General features: G+C 41.8%; 1 protein-coding gene across 1 annotated transcript in view; it reads right to left on the reverse strand.

Moving 5' to 3' along the window:
* Positions 1-2,752: 2,752 nt before the first annotated feature.
* LOC124282469 overlaps positions 2,753-21,148 on the reverse strand; it is a 145,052-nt gene continuing 126,656 nt past the window's right edge. The window contains 26 exon segments of the mRNA XM_046718476.1: positions 2,753-4,009; positions 4,451-4,596; positions 5,493-5,644; positions 6,069-6,357; positions 6,509-6,841; positions 7,061-7,328; positions 7,547-7,816; positions 8,210-8,373; positions 8,941-9,088; positions 9,325-9,513; positions 10,146-10,286; positions 11,281-11,385; positions 11,828-12,031; positions 12,409-12,615; positions 12,929-13,145; positions 13,400-13,521; positions 13,684-13,890; positions 14,069-14,272; positions 14,573-14,767; positions 16,484-16,659; positions 16,884-17,058; positions 17,411-17,574; positions 18,503-18,823; positions 19,011-19,081; positions 19,610-19,936; positions 20,225-20,561. Of these exon segments, the coding sequence (XP_046574432.1) occupies positions 3,725-4,009; positions 4,451-4,596; positions 5,493-5,644; positions 6,069-6,357; positions 6,509-6,841; positions 7,061-7,328; positions 7,547-7,816; positions 8,210-8,373; positions 8,941-9,088; positions 9,325-9,513; positions 10,146-10,286; positions 11,281-11,385; positions 11,828-12,031; positions 12,409-12,615; positions 12,929-13,145; positions 13,400-13,521; positions 13,684-13,890; positions 14,069-14,272; positions 14,573-14,767; positions 16,484-16,659; positions 16,884-17,058; positions 17,411-17,574; positions 18,503-18,823; positions 19,011-19,081; positions 19,610-19,936; positions 20,225-20,561 (5,417 nt within the window). The 3' untranslated portion in view covers positions 2,753-3,724.

A 21,148-nucleotide genomic window follows, 5' to 3' on the forward strand; every position in this document is an offset into this window, starting at 1 on the left:
GAAGCCTGGTGTATTGCCCCCATGTACACTAGAAATGTAAGGGGATCAGCAATACATCAGCTGGCTTATCCGACATGAAGCCTGGTGTATTGCCCCCATGTACACTAGAAATGTTAGGGGATCAGCAATACATCAGCTGGCTTATCCGACATGAAGCCTGGTGTATTGCCCCCATGTACACTAGAAATGTAAGGGGATCAGCAATACATCAGCTGGCTTATCCGACATGAAGCCTGGTGTATTGCCCCATGTACACTAGAAATGAAAAGGTGATCAGCAATACATCAGCTGGCTTATCCTACATGAAGCCTGGTGTATTGCCCCCATGTACACTAGAAATGTTAGGTGATCAGCAATACATCAGCTGGCTTATCCTACATGAAGCCTGGTGTATTGCCCCCATGTACACTAGAAATGTAAGGGGATCAGCAATACATCAGCTGGCTTATCCTACATGAAGCCTGGTGTATTGCCCCATGTACACTAGAAATGTAAGGTGATCAGCAATACATCAGCTGGCTTATCCTACATGAAGCCTGGTGTATTGTCCCCATGTACACTAGAAATGTAAGGGGATCAGCAATACATCAGCTGGCTTATCCTACATGAAGCCTGGTGTATTGCCCCATGTACACTAGAAATGTAAGGGGATCAGCAATACATCAGCTGGCTTATCCTACATGAAGCCTGGTGTATTGCCCCCATGTACACTAGAAATGTAAGGGGATCAGCAATACATCAGCTGGCTTATCCTACATGAAGCCTGGTGTATTGCCCCCATGTACACTAGAAATGTAAGGGTGATCAGCAATACATCAGCTGGCTTATCCTACATGAAGCCTGGTGTATTGCCCCATGTACACTAGAAATGTTAGGGGATCAGCAATACATCAGCTGGCTTATCCTACATGAAGCCTGGTGTATTGCCCCATGTACACTAGAAATGTAAGGGGATCAGCAATACATCAGCTGGCTTATCCTACATGAAGCCTGGTGTATTGCCCCCATGTACACTAGAAATGTAAGGGGATCAGCAATACATCAGCTGGCTTATCCTACATGAAGCCTGGTGTATTGCCCCCATGTACACTAGAAATGTAAGGGGATCAGCAATACATCAGCTGGCTTATCCTACATGAAGCCTGGTGTATTGCCCCATGTACACTAGAAATGTAAGGGGATCAGCAATACATCAGCTGGCTTATCCTACATGAAGCCTGGTGTATTGCCCCCATGTACACTAGAAATGTAAGGGGATCAGCAATACATCAGCTGGCTTATCCTACATGAAGCCTGGTGTATTGCCCCCATGTACACTAGAAATGTAAGGGGATCAGCAATACATCAGCTGGCTTATCCTACATGAAGCCTGGTGTATTGCCCCATGTACACTAGAAATGTAAGGTGATCAGCAATACATCAGCTGGCTTATCCTACATGAAGCCTGGTGTATTGCCCCATGTACACTAGAAATGTAAGGGTGATCAGCAATACATCAGCTGGCTTATCCTACATGAAGCCTGGTGTATTGCCCCATGTACACTAGAAATGTAAGGTGATCAGCAATACATCAGCTGGCTTATCCTACATGAAGCCTGGTGTATTGCCCCCATGTACACTAGAAATGTAAGGGGATCAGCAATACATCAGCTGGCTTATCCTACATGAAGCCATGAAGTGTATTGCCCCATGTACACTAGAAATGTAAGGGGATCAGCAATACATCAGCTGGCTTATCCTACATGAAGCCTGGTGTATTGCCCCATGTACACTAGAAATGTAAGGGGATCAGCAATACATCAGCTGGCTTATCCTACATGAAGCCTGGTGTATTGCCCCATGTACACTAGAAATGTAAGGGGATCAGCAATACATCAGCTGGCTTATCCTACATGAAGCCTGGTGTATTGCCCCCATGTACACTAGAAATGTAAGGGGATCAGCAATACATCAGCTGGCTTATCCTACATGAAGCCTGGTGTATTGCCCCCATGTACACTAGAAATGTAAGGGGATCAGCAATACATCAGCTGGCTTATCCTACATGAAGCCTGGTGTATTGCCCCATGTACACTAGAAATGTAAGGGGATCAGCAATACATCAGCTGGCTTATCCTACATGAAGCCTGGTGTATTGCCCCCATGTACACTAGAAATGTAAGGGGATCAGCAATACATCAGCTGGCTTATCCTACATGAAGCCTGGTGTATTGCCCCCATGTACACTAGAAATGTAAGGGGATCAGCAATACAGCTGCTGTATTGCGAATAATGCAATGGTTATAGCAAATTATTTCAGCAGGAAACTCAGTGGTGTATTCAGGAGATGCATCTATCTTCACTATAGGCTGTGACATTTCTCATGTTACCTCACTGTTTGTGAAAATAAACTATTACACAAGACATGAATATTTCTCCAACACAAAATAACAATAATATATAAAAAAATTCTAATTTACTGGTACCCACAATGCTTACCTATTAGTGGTAAATTTGTATTAAAGTATCCTTGGTATTTGTTTCAAATCAACATTGTACAGCTTAATATTCACTGATCAAAACACGAGAGTAACCAGCAGTACAGGGAAACTGAGGTGAACGTCAATTGAAGGTTAGTGGAGTTGTCTCCCTTGTTTACCATGCTCATGCCGGTCACACCACATCATCTTGTCTCAGAGATGATTTAGTATACAGTATTATTCAAACTTGGAAATCCAGCCACTGAAAAACTTGACATAAAACAAACAAATAATTTTACTTCACATTTTTATATATCTGTATCAATACTGTAAATGATATGTAAACATTATTATTACAAAAAGATCATCTCAATAAAAAAGGCGACATAAACCAGCCCATAAGCAAAACAAAGTGGACGGAGTGGGTGTCTAATACAGAGACACCTGGTTCTGCTTCACGAAATAACATTACATTGTTTATTAGTCGATACAATAAATAAAGTAGAAATTAAGAACAAACAATACATAAATGATCTGTGTAGACATATAATAAAACATATTAGCATGTGAAATCTTTGACAGCCTTTGATAATCAAGGTGATAGTACCTGTGCCACTATGCAGGAATTACTTTAGGATTTCACATATTTCAAACAAAACTGCGAATATTATAATAATAATAATGACATTTAAAAAAAGTATAAAATGCAAAGTCTGAGGTAATTATATAATTTTTGATTCTGTCAGATCAACATGTAGATTAAAGTTTGTACAAATGATTGCATATATCAGATTTGTCATCCTACTGCTAGTATTGTATATATTGTAATGCTGGACCTTTAAGTAAAGATGCCATGATTGAAACCAAATTCAAACAAAGTGATTCAATAAACCATTCGACTAAAGTGTCTTTGTCACCAGAAACAAGGCTGAATTTAATCATATAAATATAAACGTATAATGCTGACAGAGTTTTAACATGAACATAACATTAAAGAATGTACACATAGATATCACAGTGGCTTATCACAGTCTCATGTTCCAATATAAATATGCACATATACAATTTCACACAGGATTCGACATGACTTCTCTTCTTCTGTAGACATTTCATAATTATGACAGTCACTTCATTTCAAGAACACATATCAAGGCATATGTTATTTTTCTTGAACAATTACCATAAGATAAATCAATGATGCCATTTATAGACGATTTATCTGAATTGTAGACCTATCTGACCAACATGTATGCTGTGTGGAAGGATTATTGTTCAGCATCTGGGTCTGGATGTGGTTCGTTGTCATTCATCAGGTCAAGAATCCGTTTCTTGTCCAGTTCTAGTTTTGCAAGGTCTGATTTGGCCTGGGTAAGTTTCCCAGCCGCAGCTTTGCGGAGGTTGTCATGTTTGCCCCGATCCTTGCTTCCTCCTTTCTCAGCAAGGTCCATCTCTGCTGTAACTTCTGTCTCCAGGGCTCCGATAGTTTCACTGACCTTCAGGATGTTTTGGTTGACCTCAGCAAAGTCAGCACAGAGATTGTCATACTTGTCCTGTTGGTAACACAAAAGAACATGTGAGTACACTTTTAGCACAATTCCAGTACACACTGCACTCTCGGTGAATCAAACCCAGCACATGGGTGTAAGGAGCGAATGTTTCAAAGATTCATGATTTATAAAAGCTGTGAAGAAATATAAACAAAATGATTCCCAAATAACACTGCACTATTGAAGCCATTGATTGATTAGGACCAGTTCCAGAAGAAGAATTATTTGTTTGTTGTTTAATGCTGCACTCAGCAAAATTACAGCTATAGGGTGGTGGTCTGTAATAATCAAGTCTTGACCAGACAATACAGTGATCAACTGTATGAGCATCGATCTTTGTAATTGGGATGCAAACAAGTCAGTGAACCTGACCACCCGAACGGTTTCCGAAGACCAATTCTAACCTGGATCTTCAGGGGTTTAATTATTTATTAGTTTGCTCACCTGAGTATTTTCTTTGGTGTCTTCCGTGGTAGAAGTAGTCTCCCCTTGATTGCCAATGCTATTGAAGACTGTATTGTAGAGGGCAGTGCCTGTCATGTTGGCCACCACGAAGCTTGGCGGAACATGCCTAGTCAGCACTGTTGTGCCTACAAACATTCGAAAGCATAACAGAAACTGAATAATAATCCATTTAATATAATCATTCATCTGTTTCATTAGTGATATAACCAATTCAATAGAATTTAAATCTAATTATTCTGAGAGCAAAAGTAATGGTGGGGGTGAAATATATGTGGTGGTGGTGGCGTGTGGTCCTGTGCATAAGTTATGCAACGTCAGGCACGGAGAGTCCTTGGATGGGTGACCGTGTTTGGCAGCTTGACTCCCGAGAGTTTCCAGGACATCAGTCCTTCCCCCACAATGAAGCACATGCTCACCTTAGGCAAGTGAGTTTGTTAAAATTGCCTCTGTTAACCCAGCTGAAAATGGGTACCCTGTGAGATAAGTCATGTGACTATTAACTTTCAAGCGCCTCACAGGCAGTTTAGGTTATTCGGTGTAATAATAATCAGATTCTGATTACAGCATCCAGAGAGCAACTAGATAGATGGATACTAGGCACTATATATATGAATTATTATTATTATCATTAAATAGAGTTCAGGGTTTGATGTGCTACACATGCGAGGGACTACTTCTACTGATGCTATTGTTAGCGAGTGAGTGAGTGAGTGAGTGAGTGAGTGAGTTGGGTTTTGCACCGGCTTTAGCAATATTCCAGCAATATCATGTCGGGGACACCAGAAATGGGCTTCACACACTGTACCCATGTGGGGAGATACTATTGTGACTTATGTCGGTTTTGTAGTGTTAACTCAGAGGGATACCATACCACAGTTCAACACCCCACTATCATACCAACATATCTGGTATGATGCACAGGGCAGCAAACCACAAACCCTCCACTCCCTAGGCAAACACTTGATCCACTACACCACACAGTAAACAGAACAAGAGTTCCATGCAGTAAGATGACACTTACCAGTGGTGGAGTACTTCTGGCTGAGTTCCCCGATCCTTCTGTTGACTGCTGGGGTGGCTCCTTGGGCTTCTGCCTGGACCATCTTGTCACTCACACCTCCCAGCATGCTTTGCAGCTTGTTTGTCATCGAAAAGTTCGAATACTTGGAAAGTCTGGGGACACAAGAAAGTGTAATCACAGAAATATAAATAAATGATTTAGAGGGAATGAGTGAGTTTAGTTTTACACCACTTTAGGCAACATTCCAGCAATACCATAACAGGCAACACCAGAAATGGGTGGCACACATTGGACCCATGATGGGAATTGAACCCTGGTCTTTGGCGTGACGAATGAATGCTTTAACCACTAGGCTACCCCAACGCTCATAAATGCTTTTGATGACTCAAGATTCCTTTTGAGGAGAGCAAAGATGAATTTGATGCTAGTGACATTGATCAGATTCTGACATCAGTATTTAGGAACCTGCCAGTGAACTTTAGTGCCCTAGTATTTCAGAACAACCTGTTTCCACACTGGGTACGGTGTGTATCTGAATGTTTAACATCTAACACAAACAAAGGCCCTTTGACCAACCTGTCTTCAATCCTGTCCTGTGTGAACCGCAAACCCTGGGAGTCTACAGTGGGGAGAAGCTTCACATCCAGGAGATCCTCCACAACCCTGGACTTGCCATCCTCATTGTGGTGGTTGTTGAACAGGTTCTGAAGCAGCTTTTCTGCAGCCTGGTCACTGCTGGCGTTGGGCTTGGACAGAGCAGAGGATGATCGGTTGAAGCGGGCAAAGAACAGGTCGTCACATATGACAGTGAGAGCCCGTTGGTATTCCTTCACGAACGCTGGATTAGCATCATCTCGTAGGTCACCTGGGATTAAGAATCAGTATTAATGTAGTCCTATGTTATCAACACAAAGACAGATTTAGTCAGTCCTTGCATTCACTATACATCGAGTACAACAAACTTCTCCTGCCCTGAAAACAACAAATCTGCTTCAAAAGAAGAAAGAGACACCTACCTGACTTGATATGGGCAAGACAGTGCACCATCACCAAGACAAACTCTCCCACAGAGTCCAGACGGGCTGAGCGAAGGTACAGAATACGGTTGTTGGCATCGAAGTGGAATGAGTTGCGGTATAGGTTTCCAGTGAGATGTTCATTGGCTGGGATCTTGTCCGCCAGCAGGATGGTGACTGGAGCATGATGACAATGGCGACCTACTAGGTCAGCTATGAAGCAGCCGAACTTGTACACAATGAAAGACCTTGAGGTGACCTTGTTCAGGTCAACTGGTTGTAGTTCCTTGTCATTCGCCCAGTCTGCATCTCTCGAATCCAAGGAGGAGTCTCCTGGGAAAAGTCATGTGTTGTTTGCTTTAAACTATATACTTGGAAACAACAGGAAGTCCAATGTCAGATGACAAAATATTTCACAAATCATCTTAGGCCTAACGACTTCTCACAAATAATTTTGGCACCGAGAAAACATCCAACCCGACCCCCCTCCAAAATTTCTATACAAATTTTGTCAGTGGTACTTATATTTTATACCAACATTCTGCCCTTTACCTGCAGTTGGTGTGGAGGAGTTAGCGCCATTAGCCAGGGTTTGCTTCATGGATTCCAGCTTCTTGTACAGCGGCGACGCCATCAGCAGACTCATCAACTCAGCCTCATTCAGGGGTGCAGCCATGTTGTATGTTTCAGGAAGTGCCTCAGGCTGGCTAGCAGGGGCAGAGGTCAGAGGGGTGACTTCCTGTGGAGCTGGTGCGGAACTACCCACTGGGTCCTGTCTGCTCAACAGGTCGATGTTCAGTGTCTCTTGCAGAGTAAGCATCTGCATTAGGAAAGCAGGAATAATTAAGAAACAAATTCCTTCAGTATATGTTCATTTTCACATATAAACAAATTTCATGTAATACAGTAATTAATTAATTTACCACTTTGAAAATGAACAAAAATGAGCTGTTGGTACTACAACTGAATATTTGGAAGGATCAAAATAAGAAACAAGGACAGGGAACAAACATGGTGTCAAGTCATCATCAAACTCACTTCATCAGCCTTGAGTCTGTCCCTTTCACTCCTCTGTCGGGACTCAAGGTCGAGCTTCTCCTCGCGGAGATTGTCCTTCACCTCCTCCTGCTTCTTCTTCAGCTTCTCCTCTTTCCTCTTCCTGATCCTCTCCTGGAGGCTGGTGTTCATCCTCAGTCTGTCTGCCTCCATCTTGTTGAGGAGAGACTGCAGGTCCCTATCATGCTGCTGCATGATACGTTCTTGCTCACTCTTGCTGGCGCCTTCGGTCTTCAGACGTTCCAGCTCCTCCTGTAGAACATGCAGCAAAGGAGTGAGTGAATGTTATTGAACACTGCAGTCTACAATATTTCAGGTTGAGATGAAACCAGTGGGTTATAGCATGAGCAAGAATTTTAAAATTAACAATGGGTATCATACACAGATAAATTCCAAATTGTAGTCGTCATAGGTCCAATCCCAATCTGCACTGGCAACTCTTTTGACCAGTTTAGAATACTGTGGTTCTATCATGCGTGAAAATCACACAAACTTGTGTTCTACATCTTTGCTAACCTTACAATGGTCAGGTCAAATATTTTTCCATGGCACATCAGAGTATTCTACTGTATTGACAACTAACAGTCTGGCACAATTTCATTACAGTGACAAAACTACATCTGCAGAGACACAACTACATCTGACCTGCATCTTCTGCTTGCGTTCTTTCACCAGATCATCTTTCCTCTTGTTGAGGGATTGGATGTTCTTCTCATGTTTCTCCTTGTCTCGCTTTGTATCCTCCTCCAGCTGTCGAGCATACTCCTCCATTTCAGAATCCAGTCGCTTCTTCTCTGCTTTCTCAAACTCTGCAACATGGGAGAATTAAGTGCAGAATCTATACCCATGAGCAGAAATGAACAACATTTGTTTGGCAACTTAAGCCAGGTTGTAATAATACAGCTGCATGTTAGTAGAACTTGCACCAGCAAACTGGAAAGATAACATCTAATCTGGTTGTCACACCACAGTGATCCTCAGTGTTCTGGTCTCTTCCAACTGGTGACTACTCTTGATGCATCCGAGACACCCTCAGTGACAATGCTTGCCCAATTCCAGTTTTAGTCAACTCTGAGATGGTTATGAAACTACACATTTCTTCTACCACCCAATGCATATATTTGTCAAATCTTAAGACAAGTATAAAGTACCAGGGCCCTTATTCTTGAAACGTTCGTAGCCCTAAGAATTCTTAACTTTAATCGTAGCTAATGTGTTAAGAATGGGCTTAAGAAGTTTGTAGGGCTATGAACGTTTCGAGAATAGCTCGCCTGGATACTGGGGAAGTCACCAAAAGAAAGCAATTACAGATACACAGTTTATTCATCTGTTACGAGAAGAAGTGGAGATCAATTGTCAGAACAAAGGAAGCTAACCCTTCTGCTCCTTCTTGAGACGTTCCTCTTGTTCCCTTCGCTGCTCATCCAGCCTCTGTTTCACTTCCTCCAGCTCCTCAGCAGCCATCTCAGCCTGACCTGCATCCTCATTCTCTGGGGAGTATCTCTTCAAGGCCTCAGCAAACTCCTGCGATCATCATATTGTAAATATAGATATTTTTATACAATAATCCTGATATGCCTGAAATCTTGCTGATGTGACAATTTTAACTCCCTCACTATAAAATCATATCACTAAAACCAATAGACATGTACATATTGTACCGAAACAAATGATGTTAAAACATAATTTACATAACATGCAATACAAGTCAGGTTGTATTATCTATGGTAGTATACAATAGTGGGATTAACATGTTCTACCTTGTAGTGCTTCTCCTTCAGTTCAAGCTGTGCCCGAGCAAACTGAACCTCCCAGTCAGCAAGAGCTCCACGTTCAATCTCTTTCTCATCTGCGGCCAATCGGCGGTCAAGGTCAGACAACTCCATCTGTTGGCGATTCAGTAGATCAGCTCGACGGTCCTGTAGCTCCTGGGGGCCCAGACCTTGATTCTACACAGGAGACATATTGTTAAAGGCTTAATATTTGGATTTCATCTTGAGACCCAAGGTCTAGCAACAAGTTCACCTTCAAGCTGACTGAGGTTATGAATCAACTGAAATGTCAGTTATTTCTTTTCAAATACTACTATGTATTCAATGTGTAGGGATTGGCTATGATCAAACATGGCAGTAAGCAGGTATCTACTGTTTCATTATTCTGCTATATATTGAGTTCTCATCCTTGCTATCCACTAACAAGACAATGGCAGCATTTATCATATCTCAATACACGTAATAATGAGATGACAAATTTCAGTCAGAATTTGATTTAATTTTTGATATATTCATTCCTCATTCTTGGTTTTCCAATTTAACGAGAAAGCTAGAGAAAGTATAACCTTTTTGGATCAATATAGTTTTTGGCATTTCTGTTTTTGTTTCTTAGTAATGTGAGAAACATTTTTTATCATTATATAAAGATGACTGTTCCAGTTTAACCAATCACATCACTGCCCAATACACAACAGGTTCAACACATCATCATTGAGAGTTGGTTTGTCACAACTGAACGAGGCACAAAGGGGCTTACAAATCATTGTAAGTTCCATTCCTAACCACAGAATGTCTGAAGGAAAGTGTACCTGAAGCTCATTGAGCTCGTCCTGGTGTCGTTTCAACATGACATCCCTCTCATTGTCGTACTTGTCGTGTAGCTTGCTCAGAGCTCCATCAACTATCACCTTCTTCTGGGCCGCAAACTGACTCTCCAAGTCACGCAGCTCCTGAAGTATCACAATTACAAATACTCATAAAGCCTGTGTTTTGCATAGTAATCATGGGTTACTGGGTAATCGAAATCAATATACCGGTAGGTCTTGTGATGCAAGGAATGCTCAGAGTGATGAAAAGTCTACCAAAAAAGCTTGTGAACACATGTACAGTGTCTGTCAGGATCGCTATTAGGGTCAGTCTGGGATTTGAACACAGAATCTGTGGAACCTAACACTGAAGGACCACAACTCAGTTGATTGATCAGCAACATTTCAGCCATATCACAGCGGCTTGTAATGTTCCATGCTGTCAAAGTAATATAATATGCAATCAACCAGGTCAAAACAACAGACCATCAGGTCCAATCTTGTCCATCTTCAGGACAAAACAACCGACCATCAGGTCCAATCTTGTCCATCTAAAGGACAAAACAACCGACCATCAAGTCCAATCTTGTCCATCTAAAGGACAAAACAACAGACCATCAGGTCCAATCTTGTCCATTCTCAGGTCAAAACAACAGACCATCAGGTCCAATTTTGTCCATCTAAAGGACAAAACAACAGACCATCAGGTCCAATCTTGTCCATTCTCAGGTCAAAACAACAGACCATCAGGTCCAATCGTGTCCATCTTAAGGACAAAACAACAGACCATCAGGTCCAATCTTGTCCATCTAAAGGACAAAACAACCGACCATCAAGTCCAATCTTGTCCATCTAAAGGACAAAACAACAGACCATCAGGTCCAATCTTGTCCATTCTCAGGTCAAAACAACAGACAATCAGGTCCAATTTTGTCCATCTTCAGGACAAAACAGACCATCAGGTCCAATCTTGTCCATCTTCAGGACAAAACAACAGACCATCAGGTCCAATCTTGTCCATCTTCAGGACAAAACAGACCATCAGGTCCAATCTTGTCCATTCTCAGGACAAGCAACATGGTTCTGGAAACCTCTTCTAACCCCAGCTGATAAGTTGTGGATGACCCTGATCACCCACCTGAGCATGTCTGTTGGCTAGAACAGCCTTGATGACCTTGTCACTGTCCTCCTGGCCATTCTGTCGGATTCCCTCCTCGATTGCCTTCTGCTCAACAGCCTTTGCCTATGGGGGATACAAACAGCAACATGTTCATTGGTTTCCCAACAGAAATACCTTTAACATCATTGTAGTGAAGTAAAATGGCAGTTTCATATGACCAAATGCAGACCTATAAAAGGTACAGGTGACACAGTTATATCACATTTCTCCATAGTGATAAGACATATTTGTAGCCCATTGAAAGATATGATAAATGTATTAAGATAACCAATATATTCCGCATATACACAACTGTTCTGTGCTTACAGAGCACAAATGGTTTGTTCCGCAAAGCTATGTTAGAACCTGCGAGTAGCACCAATACAACTAATTACTGGGGGAGGAAGAGTTTTGTATTATCATATAACTATGCTGTTACTTGTATACTTCAACATAGACACATGCCAGTTGATTCTGTCATCCTTCTGTAAAGATGCCCAGATGTGTGAATCTGTTCCTCCTGTACCTGTTTCAGTTTGATCTCATCCACTTCCTTCTTCTGTTCCAGCATCTCCTGTGTCATCTCGGCCTCCTGTTTGCGTCTCAGCTGATCCATCTTACGCTTACGTCTGTGCGCCATCTTCTCCCTCATTGCAAGCTGTTGGCGGTCGCGCTCTGTGTCCAGACGGTCTGCCAGGTCATCCAACTCCTGTTGGTGTGAGGCCAGCAGCTGAAAATATTGAACCAGATGGTTTACATCATCATACATGGGACAGACACTACTCAGATTGATGCAGTTCAGCTAGTAACGGAAATATTAAGCAGACGTCTTCCATCATAGAGAGACCATCCTCTCTATATGTTCTACATCCAACTCCTGCTGATATGTATGGATGGATGGATGTACACACCAGTAAGATGTCAGAAATAAGTGTTGCTGTGTGCACTTGAAAACGTCAGTGTTTTACAGAGGCACAAGCAACAACCTGGGAGTGTATTGTAGTTCATATGTTCATGTATGAATAAACTCACCATGGCAACATGGTTGAACTAGAATGTACAAGTATTGCAAGATTTTCATAAATATTTTCATTTCAATTTACTCACTGCAGCAAGCTGTTCTTGGCTCAGGTCGGACCGAGCAGCTGCCTCGGCTGCCAACTTGTTCTTTCTCTCACGGAGGATCTTCTCCCTCTCCATGTCAAGGCTGTTTCTCAGGTCCTGTTCCTGGCCTGTTGCCTCCTGCTCCAGCTTGTTTGCCAGCTGCTCACGATCCTGCTTTTGCCGTTTCCGCAGCTCCTCCTTGGCACGTTGCTAGGGACAAATGTATCGTTAACAACAACAAATTCTACTTTCAGTCAGAACAGTGAGTGTATATTATGCATATTTTACTAATATGCCACCCATATCAAGTCAGGAGTCACAAAAAAGGGCACACAGACTGTAAGCTTGTCCACAGTTATGAGTTATTTTTTAGTGCATTTTGAACCTTTCAATTAAGTTATACCCTTCAACAATGTACTGAACATGAGCATTACAACAATATGAATGAGAGATAATAAATTCAACCCTTGCCACTTAGGCAGCTTATATGTATGAGTATAGTGATGAGTCTACTTGTATTCACCTGTTCCTTCTTGAGTGCCTGTTCCTGGATGGACTCTCCATACTTGACTTCTGGCATGTGATGGAGGTCCGCTCCAGGCATTTCTCCTGTCCCAGAGCCCGCTTGCTTCATCTGGAGAGTCTGCTCCTCTACAAACTTCTGAGCTGCTCTCTCCTCCATCCTTCGCTGTGCATCCCTCAATCGACGAGCACGACGTGCAGCTATTTTCCCCTGCAAAAAGTAGTGTGATTATTTCTGCCATGTTCCTCTGAAACTGTCCTCCCTGTCTCCCAAGGATCCATCATGTTCCTAGCCCTATGTCCCCCCATCTTGCAACTTGTTTTCAGCTCTATGTCCCCACCTCTTGCATCTTGTCCCCCACACCCATGTCCTCAACTCTTGCATATTGTTCTCAGCCCATGTCCTCAGCCTTATGTCCCCACCTCTTGAATCTTGCCCCCATACCCATGCCCCCACCTACCTGGCCTTATGTCACTGAGCTGCCTGTTCTTCTCACTGGTCATCTCAGCATCCAGAGATGACAGTTCTTGCTTGTAGTCCTCCAACATCCTCTGGACAGCCAGCTCCTGACCAGGCAATGTCTGCTTGTTGATCTACAAGAAGAATACAGACCATCAGTGTTGATCAGAAAATAATGCTCCCATAAACATCTGCTCTGTATTGAATACAAGAGGCTAAGCATCTTATTCACAACAGTGCTTGCTACACAACCCTCTAGTTGAGTGGCCACTCTTGAGACACAACCTTCATCTCACCTGTTTCAAAATGTCTCTGTGAATGTCTTTGAGTGAAACTGTGTGGTCTTCATCTATGGCTAGAGTAGCTTGTCTGATCTGCTCATTCTCCTGGGCATCCAGTTCGGCCTCCGCAGCCTCACGCTCCTGACGATGCTGATCATCTAGGGATTTCTTCAGTCGGTCCAGTTGCTCTGGGTTACCATCTTGGATCACCTTGGTCGACAACTGCAGTGGGAAAACAGGCAAAATTCATACATGTATATATCCTTGACTTTGAAGGCAGAAGTAACTTCCAGTTAGAAAATCAGGACACAAACATTCTAAAAGTGACTAGAACATAACATCCTTGATAACATCCTTGATCAAGATGATATGGCTTACAAAATATTTAAATCAAGTTCACCTCTGCCATTTCCTTCTCTTGTTTGTCTCTCAGATTGTTTAGTCTCTGTCGGCGCCGGTCTGCCATCTTCCTACGAGTGGCTTCCATTTGCTGCTGTTGCCGGTTCCTCATCTTCTGCTGCAGTTCTGCCTCCTGCTGAAGCTGGGACTGCAGCAGACGGTCAACTAGCTCCTCCTGCACCAGCTTCTCATCACCCAGCGATTTCTGGAGATATGTCATGTCAATAATTTATAGGACTCTGACCTTTCTGCATGCAAATAACATTTATCTTTATGATAAATTGTTTTGCATATAAAAATAGGTTATCATCTTTTATACATGAACTGTTAATTTGAAGGATAATGATCCAAATAAATTGGCATAAATGACATATATGTATGCTGTTATTCCGAACAATTCCTATTTTTAAGATAAGCCAGGGATATACAACATAAAAAACCACAATTTTAATAACAGAATGGAACTCCTGAAACAGCATCCTGTGGTAACTTATGGAACACTTACAAGTTTTTGTTTAATTCCCTTTGACATCTTCTTTCGATGAATGTCAGAGATGGCCGGCACAGCATCTGACTCAGACTTGGCTGATCCAGCCATCTCCTCTGAATGCAGCGTGTTCATCAACTCCTGTTCTGTCTTCAGTTTAATGTCAAGGTCATCTGCACCAACTACAGGCTTGGGCAAACCAGCTTGCTCTGCCTGAAGAACATTGAAGAGGATCATAATCAGGTCAGTAATAACTATTTGGATAATTCCCATTATCATCAGAGCCATCTTTCTTAGAAAAATTAAATGAATATATAAAGTGGAGAATGTTACTTATAGCTCTCTGTTTTGACAACACAATACTCCTGCATCTTCATACACAGTTATATATAATACCCGTGAAGGTCCGGGTTAGAATGAACCTTCAGTAACCCATGCTTGTTGTAAGAGGCGACTAACGGGATCGGGCGGTCAGGCTCGCTTGCTTGGTTGACACATGTCATTGGTTCCCAATTGCGATGCTCATGTTGTTGATCACTGGATTGTGTGGTCCAGACTCGATTATTTACAGACCGCCACCATATAGCTGGAATATTGCTGAATGTGGCGTAAAACTAAACTCACTCACTCAGTTATATATAAATACTGTAAACGTTTTATATTTCGCGCAGGTTTTATTTTCGCGCTTTTCGGCGCAAAACATTTTAGCGCGAAAATTTATACACCGCGAATAAACCTGTCATTCATTCAGTCTAGCCACGCTCACCCCTGAGTTGTTACCATAACACATCAAGTTTGAAGACAGAAATCTACGGGAATCTTAAAATGACGACTGATAGTAGAATAAAGAATCATACTTAACTGTCGCTGTAATGGATTTCCCAAAACATAATTAAATAATGAGCCAAATCCCATCGCCGAATTAGCGAAAACAGCAATGTGTGTTGTGGCCGCCATGGAAATTGGTCACATGACAGATGGTTTGATACAAAACAGATTACCATGAAACGACTCGGAAAGAAATAATACAGCAGTATTTTATTTATTCATTTAGATTTTATTTACCAGTACATCATGAAGCGAATAGTCACATAACACTCAATCATCTCATTCACAACAACCCGGCTTGTTTGAAATCCCAAAGAGCTTCATATACAGTAGAAGTTAATTCGTCAGATCGTCAGAATTCGGAACATAAGACTGATGTGTTTTTCATCTCTTCCGTGAGTAAACGGTTTACTATATACTTATCCAGTATATGTACTAGTAAATCGCACAGATAGGGATTTCCTGTGAGTAAGCATTAAACGCTGCCTGATAGGTTAAGCCACTCTGTTTGTTTTCACTGCTATTAGTGGCGGCCAAAGAGACAGCTGGCAGTTCCAGCAATTACTGATTGCGCGAATAATTGACCGCGCGATGTAGTCTAAACTGTCAATTCCGCGAAAATTGCACCACGCGAAAATAAGTACGTTTACAGTTGTATCAATGGACATAAATTTATAATATACAAATGTGACTACTCTCTTGTGTGTTTGTGCTACTAGTTATGCAGTGTATACATCAATTTCAGCAAACTGACCATAATACGTCAATATTACACAAAGGAGTAATGGCTCGGGTGGCCATTTCAATTCTAACACACAAATTCACAATTTCAAAATACATTGTAAAGGTTAATCATTGGAACCATGAAACAAAGCCATAAGCACTAATGCTCAGTGAAAAGAGGGACTGGGGTTTGACATCAGCCCCAAATGTTTAGTGACAAAATGCCAACTAAATGAGTGACAAAGTCCAAACAGTGATGTAGATATTGTAATAACAGCAAACATGAGATTTGATCAAATAACCAGTAGGCAAACAAATCTACACTGCATGTTGCAGAACCTCAGACAATCAGGAACCCACTAGCCAAGCACAACTTACCTCCCTCTGATGTTTTTCTCGGAGCATGCTCTCCCTTTGTTTACGCCGTTCTGCAAGTTTATGCCGCAGACCATCCAAGTATCTGTCCTTCTCCTTGTTGTGGGCAGCAAGTGCAACCTCAAGGTCGTGATCATGCTTTGACAAGATGTCCTTGACCTCTGAGTCCTTCAGGTCACCTGTAGTGAAAGGAATATCTTCACACATATTTTTCTCCTGACCTGACAATACACTAGAAGATATCATGTGACAGGTTTAAACATTTCTGACAAGCTACCATTTCTTTTGCCATTATCAAATTAGGGATTGCCCTGAAATTCACTAGGAAATCCCAGAATTTCACAGAGACATGTTCTGAAAGCATACAGACATGCAGACTACATAGCTGACTACATACACTCACCCTGCAACTTGACAGCCAGCGCCTGGCCCAGGCCATCCATGATGCCACGTCTCTTGGCATCCTGGTCCTGCAGAACACCATCCAGAGCTTCCTTCTCATCCTTCTCAAGGTCACGCTCCAGTTCCATCTTCTCTCCATTCTGGCGCCGAAGCAATTCCGCCTGATCCTGTGTCGTCTGCACAAAGATATACATCTTAATTCAGATATTAGTTTTGCAATGGTCAAACTAATTTTTCCTTTACATTAAACACATAAATGGGGGTTCCCTAATTTGTTTGAACCATCAAGTGTGAGAGCATGGCACAGCCCAACAAACTAAAAGTTTGACTTAACACATTGTCAGTTTGTCATAAGCATATCCATCATAGTTTACTGAACCAGTAATTCTATTAAGTTTCTGAGAAAGAAAAAAGAAAGAAGTCAGTCATCTGAAAAGTGTTCTATGCACCATGTATGAGCAACACTTGACTACCCAACCTCCCTGCAGCACTCTAGACTTTGTATGTTTCAGATTGTGTCCTGTGTACCTGTGCTCCTCCTGTTCTGTTGATGTTGAACTTGGAGGTGGAGTCGCCCGCCTCCCCTCGCTGCATCTTCTCCCACATCTCCCGTGACATCGGAATGTTGCCGGAGTTCAGCTTGTCCAACAGTAACTGCAGCGCTGCCATCAGCTCAGACTCACGTGTCTGGCCTAGAATAGAGTGAGTGAGTGAGTAAGCCACTTTTAGCAATATTCCAGCAATACCACTGCAGGGGACACCAGAAATGGGCTTTACACAATGTGTCCATGTGGGGAATCAAACCCGGTCTTCGGGGTGATGAACGAACTTTTTAACCACAAGGCTTAATCACACTGGAGATACCGTGCCATAACTCTGTAACAAATTCTGACACAGTTTTCGTTTTGAACTCAAGGCAAGTCTTGAAAGCATAACAAATTTGGGGCCTATAACTCTGTAACAAATTCTGACACAGTTTTAATTCTGTAACAAATTGAACTCCATCAAACTCCATTACCGGTATAGTAATGTCTCTATCCTGCATAGTAAAAACATATCAAATTTGGTGAGAGCCAACACTTTCCTATCTACAGCCCTTCATTTCTGATGACAAAATCTGTCCCCATGGGGATAGTGTGCCTGCTCAAGTCTATTTTCACTTAGGTATTATTTGTTATCACAAAGACAGTATGCATCATGGGCCCAAGGCCTATTTATTGAATAAAATCTGTCTGTCTGTCTGCCTGTCTTTTCAAAAATTTGGTTTCCCTATCTACAACAGTTCTTGGGAGAATCTGTCCCCATCATCTTTGTGGCGGGAGATTATAATCAGGATGAAACAAGACTGGAACTCATTAAGATGGGTTTCTGGTCTGATCTAGCTGTATACACATCACTTACAAGAACTAGAGTTGTCTGCATGGAAAGTTAAAGACCAATGTCCTTATTATATAAAGCCATGACGTCTTAGTAAGTCAGTTTAGTTTAATGATGCTCTTAGCAATAATCCAGCAATATCACAGCAGGGGGCACCATGACATCTTAGACTGAACAGTACATGTCACTTAAATAACAAGTGAACTATTATTAATCTTTCTTCGTAAACATTCATCTTCTTACCAAATCTGTATTTGTTGTGGCCTCCCATGTTGACATTAGCATTGACCACTGTGGGGCCATCACTAGCACCTTGCTGTAGGCCTTCTCTCTCCATTTTGCCACGATTCTGTTGGCGTCGTTCAAGATCAGCCAGTTTGTCAGGGTCAAGGTTGTTCAGAAGTTTTTTCAGTTCATCATTCTGGGCACAGATTCGGCTGTAGAATCCTCGCAGGTCCTCTTGTTGTCGTGCCAACTGTGATGCCATATGAAGGTTCTGGTCCTCCAGCTTGTCGTACAGAACCCGCACATTAAAGTCTTCCAGTTCTTGGTCTTTGTGGAAATCTAGACATGAAGATCAGGTATTGAACAACAAACATTTCAAACAGATTTAAGAGAATACTAAGATACATTTTTGCACAAGGTAATAAACATACATGACAAATATTCAATGGTTTCAACACAACACTGGTTGTCAGCTGAGAAATCCAGAAAACTTTAATGGAATCACCGTATCCAAGAATGACCTCACCCATTGAAGATGCTGATGAAGCTTCAGCTCCATCTCCATTTGGTCGAGGTCCAAGATGACCACCACCACATCTGAAACAGAATATGGTCCACACTTCTACACAGGAAACACATGCAAAATACAAATGGAAAATAATTGATTGATTTTCATATTCTGTACTCTCATCATTTCTATAAAAAATTGTTGATGAATGTTTCAAAACTTAATTTGATATTTCATAAGATATCCAAATCAACAGATCTTATTATACATATTCATCATCTCTAAAATACTGTTAGGTTTTGTATATCGGCATTATAAAGAGATTACATGGAAGTCAAGACACAAGATATCAGATGGTTGTCAGGTTGAACAAAAGTGAATGAATTATCCTTTGAACAATACCTGAAAATCAGTCTACTGTTGGTCTAGGAACTTGGAGTGTTAATATTATATCATACATCCAATAAGGACAATGATGTTGTCTATTTACATCTACCAAAGTTTAGTGAGTGACTGGGGTTCAAATCTGTCAAAAAATCTGTCTCAAAGGGACACAACTCTACACAGCATATTGTGGTATCCCTGACTTCAGATGTCATTAATGAGGTTCCACTTACTTCTCTGGCCAGTGGTCCACATCATATCGCATATAAGATGGCACGGGAGGTGGTGCTCCCAAGCTGCGATATTTAGGCTTCCAGTGTTTCATGGGATAGATAATCGAGTCCCTTGGTTTCCACACCAACACAGCCACAATCAGGAGCACCACACATGCTCCGAAAAATGCGATTAGACCGATAATAAGTCCCCAGTCGGGTGCCTCGTTGGCAACACTCTGCTTGTACACTCCCATAGCGGCGATGTTGGCTGGCGTCGATGGCAGGATACGAGACACGCCGTTGGGACAGGTGGTGCCAGCAGCTTTAACGGTTATGATAATCTCACTGTAACCAGAAGCAGGTAATTGTTACAACCTTGATTACACAAAATACTGGGCAAGGAAGGACTAACAAGTTTTATGTTATAATAAAATGTACTGTAAAACAGTGTCCTAACAAATATTAAATGTGGGTTGCTTCATGAGTGAGTGAGAGAGTTGAAATTTAAAGTCACGTCGCTTCATGAAGTCTTGTAGCGAACAAAGCAGTGTAAACAAAGGAGTATCTCAAGGAATAATTCCAGTTACTCCAGAATATTAGAAGTGGGTATGTTTAATAAGATGTGGTTGTGACCTGTCTGGCTCCTGTGAGTCACGGAACACAAATACTCCAGCCTCGGTGAAGACATGGGCGAAAGTAGTGACCGTGACATTAGTGTTGGTGACCAAACTGGCCATCTGCGTGAAGGCACCGTAGTCAAAGGTCGGGTTAGTGTTGGAGAGATGGTCTTTCTGGTACACTGGGTAGTGGCTCTTGGTGCGGTCAGTGTCATTCAGCCAGATCTTAAACATCACCATGTCATCCAGTTCCAGACAGATTGCTGGGTTAGGGATCTGATTGGTTGGGACAATAGTTGCTAGGAGACGTCTTCTGCCGGAAATAATGCCAGCAAGCACCTCTTGTGGTGTTTCTGGAAAAGAATCCTCGGGTATTTGTACATGTAGGTGTTTGATTAATATTCTCAGAAATGTATCTGTAACGTTGAATACAGTATTCTCCTCCATCTTTCAGAAGGATATTTACATATTTCACAGATACAGTCAAGTAAAAACTTGGTCCCCTTGTATGCTTTGTTTATTCATCATTTTTCAGTGGTGTCAAACTTAAGACAATAGCAAGTATTTCCGTAGGTCCCTTCAACAATGGTGTTTGTACATCACTTTGGTATATAATTATGAACATCCTTATCAGCAGCATATAAAAATAACTATATAATACAAGTGATACTTCTTTCAGGTACATTCATATTGGGTATTCATAGTTTTCTTTCAACATTCAGTGTATATTTACTCCATTTGGTCTAGTCTCTCAGTACTGAGTGAACATTTAAAAAATATTGTAGGTGATTTTTCATTTCTGTTCATGGGCTGCCTCAAGAGTGTAGCTTGCCACATACACTATAATTAGTGATGTACATGTGTGTGTGCGTGCGTGCGTGCATGCGTGCGCACACACACACACACACACACACACTCACACTCCCCAACAAATTTTCCC

The sequence above is a fragment of the Haliotis rubra genome, unplaced genomic scaffold (genome assembly GCF_003918875.1).
Source record: "Haliotis rubra isolate DU_JTF1 unplaced genomic scaffold, ASM391887v1 Scf3, whole genome shotgun sequence".
In the NCBI taxonomy this organism is placed as follows: Eukaryota; Metazoa; Mollusca; class Gastropoda; order Lepetellida; family Haliotidae; genus Haliotis; species Haliotis rubra.